The sequence below is a fragment of the Cebus imitator genome, unplaced genomic scaffold (assembly GCF_001604975.1).
Source record: "Cebus imitator isolate Cc_AM_T3 unplaced genomic scaffold, Cebus_imitator-1.0 Scaffold112, whole genome shotgun sequence".
In the NCBI taxonomy this organism is placed as follows: Eukaryota; Metazoa; Chordata; class Mammalia; order Primates; family Cebidae; genus Cebus; species Cebus imitator.
In genome coordinates, this window is record NW_016107427.1 from 645,456 (window position 1) to 655,264 (window position 9,809).

The window sequence follows — 9,809 nt, forward strand, 5'->3', positions numbered from 1 at the left end:
AAAAAAAAAAAAGCCAGGTGTGGTAGTGTAGGCCTGTAGTTCCAGCTACTGGGGAGGCTGAGATGAGAGGGTCCCTTGAGCCCAGGAGGTCAAGGCTACAATGAGCTGTGATCATGCCACTGCGCTCCAGTGTGGGTGACAAAGCAAGACCCTATATCTTAAAAAAAAAAAAAGACCAGGTGTGGTGGCCCATGGCCTCATAGCACTTTGGGAGGCTGAGATGAGAGGATTGCTTAAGGCCAGGAGGTTGAGGCTGCAGTGAGCCATGATTGTGCCACTGCACTGCAGCTTGGGCGATAGAGCAAGATTCTGTTTCCAAAAAAAGAAAAAAAAAAAGTAAAATTAAGCCATGTAGATAAACTGGTTATGGAGAATGGCTGTATTATTTTTTTGTGATAAGCATTTGTTTCCTATCATGAATAATTCAGTCAAAATCAATTCATTTCTGAACAAAGAGTTAAGGTTTCTGTTTTCTTAGGCTTTACCGTCTAGCACAGCTGACAATCGGCGTTCATTTAAAGTAACTTTTTGGTAACTGATGGCTAAATTGCTGAATTTGTTTATTCTCTTCATTGTGTTTCAGAAAGAGACCTTGGTCTATCAAACCAGCCCAAGCATGGTAGCTTTGAAGTTAGTAAACTATGAATTTAGTGGCATGTTTCACCAGCGAGACCCTCCTTCTCAGTATGGTTGAAATCTAATATTATTATTTAAGACAGGATCTTGCTCTGTCACTCAGGATGGAATATAGTGATGTGATCTCAGCTCACTGCAGCCTCAACCTCCTGGGCTCAAACCGTCCTCCCACCTTGGCCTCCCAGTGTTTTGGGATTACAGGCATGAGCCACAGCATCTGGCCAATGAAATCTGTTGTTATATCTATCTTGATGAAAATTTTGTCTTATGAAAAATAACATTCCAACCCCTTTTCTCTCCTTTAATTGACAGAGAAGTACAACAGTTCCATCCTGCTGTTAGAAACTCCTCCGAGGTGAAATTTGCTGTTCAGGCTTTTGCTGCATTGAACAGTAATAATTTTGTGAGATTTTTCAAACTGGTCCAGTCAGCTTCTTACCTGAATGCTTGTCTTTTACACTGTTACTTTAATCAGGTGAGTAAATGAGCTGTGCTTGCAGAGTTGGTAGAAAGCAGGTTGTTCCTGTGCTATTCGAGTGCTTTTCTATTCCCAGCTTTTCCAAGCTGGTCTCAGGCTGAGGCTGTGTCGTCCTTGTGGCAGCCCCATGGAGGGGTTTCTAGTGTTGCCCTGTTTAAGAAGGTTAGCACCATTGGTCACCATCCAGAAAGGCTGTGCAATGGAAAATACTGTTCTATAGTTCAGATAAGAAAAATCTCTTTACAGCCTGGCTTGGTGCCTCATGCCTGTATAATCCCAGCACTTTGGGAGGTCAAGGCAGGCGGATCACAAGGTCAGGAGTTCAGGACCAGCCTGGCCAATATGGCGAAACCCTGTCTCTACTAAAAATACAAAAATCAGCTGAATGTGGTGGCAGGTGCCTGTAGTCCCAGCTACTTGGGAGGCTGTGAGGCAGGAGAATCGGTTGAATCCAGGAGGCAGAGGCTGCACTGAGCCAAGATCGCACCACTGCATTCTAACTTGGGTGACAGAGCCAGACTCTGTCTCAAAAAAAAAAAAAGAAAGTCTCTTTAGAACAACAGTTTGAATTCAGCACTATCATCATCCTTGAAAACTAACTAAAAAGCAGAGACCTCATATCTACACACAAAATCCCTGACTTTGAAATTCTTCGTGTTTTAAATCTAAGTGTCTGGAGTAAGGCTGATGGTGCTAAGTTTATTTCAGTTGGTGCCTCAGTGTCTGTGCTTTGCCGCGTGCTGGGGCTGCAGAGCAGTGGGAAGGCTGGTCCCTCCCCTGAGGTTTGCACAGAGGAAACTCAGTGTCTCGGGTTTTCCACTTGGTCCTTTCGTTGCAGTTCCATGGGACCTGGGGATGAGGACAGAGCAGCCCCTGTGGCACCTGTGGTTCTAGGCCCCCCATGTATCAGTTCAGGGAGATGTGACCAGGACTGCCACCTGCCTTAACAGGGCCACCTTGAACCCACTGCCTTACCTCGCACACACTGTGCTGCCCACTCTGGCAGTGGGTTCAGGGAGGTGGCCTGGATTCCTTGCCACAGCCTGCAGTGGCCACTGTGTAGGGAGGGTGATGCCTGGGAGACCTCAGGACCTGCCTAGGTCCGTCCGTCTGTGGCTCTAGATGATTTCTTTGGTCACACTTCAGGGCCTCCTGTAAACTGACTAAACACACAGCCATGTCACCGTCAGAGTCCTTTGCAGGTTTGCTCCTTGTTGTCAGGTCTGCAGGTTGCCAGACAACTGAAGTTCTGGAGCAAATGAAAAGGTTTTCCTTAGCTTGCCACTTCTAGTTAATATTGGCTGGGTGCGTTGGCTCACACCTGTCATCCTGGCACCTTGGGAGGCTGAGGTGGGAAAATTGCTTGAACTCGGGCATTCAGGACCAACATAGGGAGACCCCGTCTCTACTAAAAATAAAAAAAAAACCAGCTGGGCAGGTTTGGTGGTACACTCTTGTCCCAGTTACTCAGGAGGCTGAGGTGGGAAGATTGCTTGAGCCTGGGAGGTTGAGGCTGCAGTGAGCCAAGATCTGCTGGGCAACAGAGACCCTCTGTCAAAAAAAATAAAACTTACAATTAATACTGTGTATATGATGATCATTAGTAGAATGTTGACCAATTTTAATAACTATTTATTTATTTATTTTGAGACAGAGTCTCGCTCTGTTGCCCAGACTGCAGTGCAGTGGCACAGTCTTGGCTCGCTGCAACCTCTGCCTCCTAGGTTCAAGCGATTGTCCTGCCTCAGCCTCTCTCCCAAGTAGCTGGGATTACCAGCGTGTGCCACCATGCCCAGCTAATTTTTGTATTTTTAATAGAGACGGGATTTTTCCATGTTGGCCAGGCTGATCTTGAACTCCTGACCTGAGTAATCTGCCCACCTTGGCCTCCCAAAGTGCTGGGATTACATGTGTGAACCACTGTGCCAGGCCATTTTTAATAACTATAAACAAAAGAGATGATTCAAGCGTTTTTCTATGGAAAAACCGTTTTCACCAGCAGTGGTACACAGAGGCACCCGCCTGTCCCTGCAGCCCCTGCAGCCCCTGCATTCCCGTGCACCCCTGCTCAGAGGCTTTGTGCTTGCTGTTCCCACTGCTGTTCCCGCTCACAAAACTGCATGGTGCTGTCAGCTCCAGCCTGAGCCCCTGTGTGTCTGAACTCAGCACCTCCCTGAGGCAAGATGGGGCCTGGCTGCTGCCCTCAGTAGGCCTCCGCCAGCGCTCCCTCTTCTCCCCGTCCATTTGCCATGCTAAATGGCCATTCTGTGTATTGTATGTGCTCGTTTTCTGTGGCATTGTTCTCTCCCCTAGCATGTCCGCTACGTGGGGACGGGGATTTTGTTTTGTTCACTGTTGTATTCTAAGCATTAAGAACAGTACCAGGCACAGGCCAAACGCTGAGTCAGTATAGCTTGAATTAAAGAACATTGGAAGAGAACTAACAGCTTAGTTGCCAAAGCCACAGCACCCAAGCATAATTTTTGTTAGCATTTTTATGTTTTTCCTTTGTCGTTTTAAATTTTTATTTATTTTTTTGAGATGGAGTCTCACTCTGGCACCCAGGCTGTAGTGCAGTGGTGCCATCTCGGCTCACTGCAGCCTCCACCTCCTGGCTTGAAGTGGTTCTCCTGCCTCAGCCTCCCGAGTAGCTGGGAGTATAGGCTCCCACCACCACACCCAGCTAATTTTTGTATTGTTGGAGTAGAGACCAGGTTTCACCATGTTGGCCAGGCTAGTATTGAACCCCCCACCTCATGTGATCCTCCTGGTCTCCCAAAGTGCTGGGATTACAGGTGTGAGCCTCGGCCCGCAGCCCTATTGTCCATTTTTGGAGACTGGTTCTCCCTCTGTCACTTAGACTGGAGTGCAGTGGTGTGATCAGGGCTCACTGCAGCCTCGACCTCCTGGACTCAAGCCATCCTCCCACTACAGCCTCCTTAGCTACTGGGACCACAAGTGCATGCCACCATACCCCACTAATTAAAAAAAAATTATTTTTTGTGGAGAATAGGGTGTAGCTATGTTGCCCAGGCTGGTCTTGAACTCCTGGGCTCAAGCGATCCTCCCACCTTGGCCTCCCAAAGTGCTGGGATTACAGGTGTGAGTCACCACACCTGACCTCTTTTTTTTTTTTTTTTTTTAAAGGCTTTTGTTATAATGCCATGATTCATTTCTTCCTGGCATTTTGTAGTCTCCGGGGTCCTCTGCAGCACCTTCATGTTGAGTGGATGCTGCATAGCTGACTTCACCTGGCCTTGTTGGTGGAAGGTTTGTTTCATGATTTTTCTCATAAATAAAACCTTCCCAGCCTGTCCTTCTCTGTGAGAATGTTTGCTTGGCATGCATTCCTGAGCATCACCACTGAGCAGACCGCCTGCGATCTCTAAGCTTGGGTCATTCTATGTTACCAGAGCGCCTTCTGATGGGCTGAGTCCCAGGAGGAGCCCATGTCCCCACGCTGGCCGTTCCTGTGGTCACAGGCTGACTGCATTTGTCTGATTGGGCCTTTCTCTGAGACTGCAGTCATTGGCTGCTCCTTTCAGATCCGCAGGGATGCTCTCCGGGCGCTCAACTTTGCATACACGGTGAGCACACAGCGATCTACCGTCTTTCCCCTGGATGGCGTGGTGCGCATGCTGCTGTTCCAAGACTGCGAAGAGGCGACTGACTTCCTCACCTGCCACGGCCTCACCATTTCTGACGGGTGAGAGCTGAGCGTGGAACTGTGGGCCCCTCTCTCCTGTTTCCTTTCTAATTCTGATAAAGGGCCATGGGGGTGCTGCCTGCCTGCCTGGCTTGGAGAAGGTGCGTTCCTCTCCTGTACAGGTGAACACATGAGGCTCAGAATGGCTGGGGATGTTCCCAACACTCTGGCTGTCAGCCCATTGAGGGCTCAGACCAAGTTCTTTGTTGACTCGAAAATCAGTCCTTTTCATGAGTTGTCAGCAAACCTAAAGATAAAAGTTAGGGCTTATTGTTTCCCTTGACTGCCTTTACCAGCCGGTGACAGGCAACCTCTGACAGCTGGGATGGAGGCACCGAAGGCCAGGCTGGAGTCTTCTCTGCTACTGAGCAGTCAGAGTGTCTTTTTTTTTTTTTTTTTTTTGAGACGGAGTTTCGCTCTTGTTACCCAGGCTGGAGTGCAATGGCGCGATCTCAGCTCACCGCAACCTCTGCCTCCTGGGTTCAGGCAATTCTCCTGCCTCAGCCTCCTGAGTAGCTGGGACTACAGGCACGCGCCACCACGCCCAGCTAATTTTTTTGTATTTTTAGTAGAGACGGGGTTTCACCACGTTGACCAGGATGGTCTCGATCTCTTGACCTCGTGATCCACCCGCCTCGGCCTCCCAAAGTGCTGGGATTACAGGCTTGAGCCACCGCGCCCGGCCAGAGTGTCTTTTAAGACCAGGATGAGACTCATAGACCCACTGTCAGACACCGGCAGCTTACCCTCAACACCCACTGCTGGGTTCCCCACCCCGCCTCCTGTATCTACTTGCCTGTCCCCGGCCTGTCTCCTTCCCAGTCTGCCCTCACAAAACAGGCGGCTTTGGGTGAGGCAGCCAGGAGGCAGGAGTGAGTCAGCGTGTGTCTGTTAATTCGCTGGGCCCAGTGGTTCCAGGGACCTGCAGAGGCTCCAGGAGGGGTGGCCACGGGACCCGGGCCTCTGCTTTCTGTTCTTTACACGTGGCTGTGGGACGCCTAACAGCTTGCAGCACTCGGCGGGGCACTGAGGGCAAAGCTGCCTTCTTCCCTGGTGACGGCCCTCTGGTGTCTTCTTGTGGTCTGGGTAGCTGTGTGGAGCTGAACCGGTCTGCTTTCCTGGAACCAGAGGGATTATCCAAGACCAGGAAGTCAGTGTTTATTACCAGGAAGCTGACGGTGTCCATTGGGGAAATTGTGAATGGAGGGCCATTGCCCCCCATCCCTCGTCACACCCCTGTGTGCAGCTTCAACTCCCAGAACAAGTACGTTGGGGAGAGCCTGGCCACAGAGCTGCCCGTCGGCACCCAGAGACCCGGCTCGGACACAGTGGGTGAGTGAAGCCACAGTCGTCGTGCGGGGACTGGCTGCATTTTCCTGCCAGGATGCCTCCCAGGAACCTGAGCATCTGTCTAGTCTTGGGCCCAGGGGTGCGGTGCTCCCTCATGCCCAGAGCTCACTGGGAGTGGACCGAGGGGCTGTGAAGCCTTGCTCCTGGCTCCCTCACCTCCAGGGGCTTGTCTTTCACCTGAAGGGTAGACATGTCCCCTGTGGTGTGTGTCCCATGTGGCTGGTCTTCAGGAGGGCAGGCCAGTTCTCAGGGTCACTGTGGGTGGCCTGGGGCTGTCCCTGCAGACCTTGGTCTCCGTGGTGCCAGGCGCCCTGTGTCTGCAGCGCTGTTTCCTCCTGTGTGTTTCCTTCCAGGTGGAGGGAGAGGAGAGGAGTGTGGCCTCGAGCGAGATGCGCCCCTGCCCAGTCTCCCGCAGCCTCTCCCTGCCCCTGCGCCCTTGCCAGTGCCTCTGCCTCCCATCCTGGCACTGAACATGTCTGGGGCGCCTGGCCTCTTCCAGCCCCCTGTGCAGCCTGAGTTGCCTCCTCCAGAGCCCGTGCCCGTGTACTCTGATGAGGTAGGGACTCTTCTAGGTCATTGTGCACTAATGTCCTGGGTCTTCACTCCGTGGGGTGGGCTGTGGTGCCTGGTCTCCGGAGAATTCAGGGAGGGGTCTTGCTAGAGTCAGCCAACCTCAGGTGACAGGTCTGGGGCCCACCATCCAGGCTCAGCGTGGAGTCCCATCTTCATCTTGTGAGCTTCCTCTCAGCACTGGCCTGAGCCCCTGTGTGTCTGAACTCAGCACCTGTCTATTCCTGACAGGATCATGGGCAGCGTTGTACACCTTCATGGGCATGGCCTAGGTGTGGGTATGCCCCCTGGCGGGGGTGGGTGTGTCCCTCATGGGCATAGCTGAGGGTGGGTGTCCCCCCAATGGGTGTGGCCTAGCGTGGGTGTATCTTCCTGGTAGGTGCGGCCCTGGTGTTCCTGGCCTGAGAGTGGGTGTGTCTTCCTGGTGGGCATGTCGGGGGGTTGGGTGTCCGCACTGGTAGGTGTGATCTTGTCCCCTGTGGGTGTTAGCTGGGAGTGGGTGTCCCTACTGTTGGGTGTGGCCTGGGTGGGTGTGTCCCCTGTGGGCATGGCTTGGGGTGGCTGTGTCCTCTGATATGCGTGGCCTTGGGGTGGATGTGTTTTCTCTGCTGTGTGTGGCCTGTGTGACTGTGCACCCTGATGGGCCTGGCCTGGGGTGGGTGTGCCCCTTGATGTGTGTGGCTGCAGGGTGGGCATGGCCCCTGACCTGTGCCTTACTGTGGAGTAGAGCCTGTTAACTCTGTGGTTGTGGGACTGGACTGTGCCACTCTGGCTGCTTAGGGGCAGGCACTGGGCGCAGCCCCTCTTGGGATCAGGGAGTCCTGAGCGGTAGCATAAGAGTGGCCACAGAAGCGGAGGCTGCTGATGTAGATTGGAGATGTCTGGGCCAGGGTGCTCTGCGGCCATCTGCTTTCCGCTTGCCAGGGGACGCTTTTCCTGCAGCAGTCTAGCTGACCCTGTGTCAGGGGTCATGTGCTTTGGTCACCAGATACCTGCAGACTGTCAGTGACAACATGTTACCCAGGATTTCTGCCCTGGGTGGGACATTCCCTTCGACCCCATGCTGGTCTCTCCACAGGACCTGGAACAGGTGGTGGATGAGCTCATCCAGGAGGCTCTGCAGAGGGACTGCGAGGAAGTCGGCTCTGCAGGCGCTGCCTACGCGGCTGCTGCTCTGGGGTGAGTGGCGTCTGGTGCTCCCCTCCTCCTACTCGCACTGGGGAGCTGCGCCCAGTCCTCCAGAAGTTTCCTCTACTAAAGTTGCCTGTGTTTTGGAGTCATGATCCAATAAGCCATTGCCAAATACAGTGTCATGGAGATTTTCTGGTGGCTCATGCCTGTATTCCTCGTGCTTTGGGAGGCCGAGGTGGGTGGATCACCTGAGGTCAGGAGTTCAAGACCAGCCTGGCCAACATGGTGAAACCCCCATCTCTACTAAAAATACAAAGATTAGCCAGGCGTGGTGGTGGGCAGCTGTACTCCCAGCTGCTTGGGAGGCTGAGGCAGGAGAATCGCTTGAACCCAGGAGGCGGAGAGTTGCAGTGAGCCAAGATAGTGTCACTGCACTCCAGTCTGGGTGACAGAGCAAGACTCTCTCAAATAAATAAATAAATAAATAAATAAACCAGGTGCAGTGGCTCTCACCTGTAATCCCAGTACTTTGGGGGGCCGAGGTGGACGGATCACAAGGTCAGGAGTTTGAGCCAGTCTGACCAGCATGGTGAAACCGCGTCTCTACTAAAAATAAAAAAATTAGCCAGGTGTGATGGCAGGTCCCTGTAATCCCAGCTTCTTGGGAGGCTGAGGCAGGAGAATTGCTTGAACCCGGGAGGCGGAAGTTGCTATCAGACGAGATCGCTCCATTGCACTCCAGCTTGGGCAACAAAGCGAGACTTTCTCAAAAAAAAAAAAAAAAAAAAAAATTTTCCCCTCCATCTGTTCTTTTTCAAGATGGTTTTGTTATTTGGGGTCTCCTGAGATATCATCTGAATTTTAGGATGAGTTTTTCTATTTCTGCAAAAAGTGCTGTTGGGATTTTGAGAGAGATTGCATTAATCACTATAAATTGTTTTGGGTAGTATTGACATCTTTTTTTTTCTTTTTTGAGATGGAGTCTCTCTCTGTTGCTCAGGCTGGAGCGCAGTGGCTCAATCTCGGCTCACTGCAACCTCCGCCCCCTGGATTCAATCGATTCTCCTGCCTCAGCTTCCTGAGTAGCTAGGATTACAGGTGTGTACCACCACACCTGGCTAATTTTTTAATATTTTGTAGAGATACCTTTTGCCATGTTGTCCAGGGTGGTCTCGAACTCCTGGCCTCAAGTGATCTGCCTGCTTCAGCCTCTTAAAGTACTAGGATTACAGGCATGAGCCACCACGCCTGGCTAATATTGTTGTTTTAACAATATTAAATCTTCTGAGAATATCAGATGCCTTTCCATTTATTTAGGTCATCCTTAATTTCTTTCAGGAATGTTCTATAGTTTTCACCATACAAAGTTTTTGCTTCCTTGGTTTAATTAATTAATTAATTTGTTTATTTTTGAGACAGAGTCTCGCTTGGCCAGGCTGGTCTGGAACTCCTGACTTCAGGTGATCCACTGCCTTGGCCTACCAAAGTGCTGGGATTACAGGCATGAGCCACCATGCCCGGTCAAGTTTTAAATTTTTTAGAGGCTGGGTCTCACTTCGTTGCGCAAACTGGCTTTGAACTCCTGACCTCAGCCTCTCAAAGTGTTGGGATTACAGATGTGAGCCACTGCGCCCAACATTTGTTGAATTTGTTTTTTTCTTTGAGATGGAGTCTTGTTCTGTCTCCCAGGCTGGAGTGCAGTGGCGCAACCTTGGCTCACTGTAACCTTCATCTCTCAGGTTCAAGTGATTCTCCTGCCTCAGCCTCCCAAGTATCTGGGATTACAGCTGCTTGCCACCAACACCAGGCTAATGTTTGTGTTTTTAGTAGAGACGGAGTTTCACCATGTTGGCCAGGCTGGTCTCGAACTCCTGACCTCAGGTGATCCACCCACCTTGGCCTCCCAAAGTGCTGGGATTACAGGTATGAGCCACCATG

General features: G+C 51.5%; 1 protein-coding gene across 1 annotated transcript in view; it reads left to right on the plus strand.

Moving 5' to 3' along the window:
• LOC108311145 (germinal-center associated nuclear protein) overlaps window positions 1–9,809 on the plus strand; it is a 55,158-nt gene that overhangs the window by 15,919 nt on the left and 29,430 nt on the right. The window contains exons 10-14 of the mRNA XM_017538462.2: window positions 949–1,111; window positions 4,660–4,820; window positions 5,911–6,152; window positions 6,524–6,726; window positions 7,819–7,919. Coding sequence (XP_017393951.1) covers window positions 949–1,111; window positions 4,660–4,820; window positions 5,911–6,152; window positions 6,524–6,726; window positions 7,819–7,919 — 870 coding nt within the window. The remainder of the gene's footprint in view (window positions 1–948; window positions 1,112–4,659; window positions 4,821–5,910; window positions 6,153–6,523; window positions 6,727–7,818; window positions 7,920–9,809) is intronic.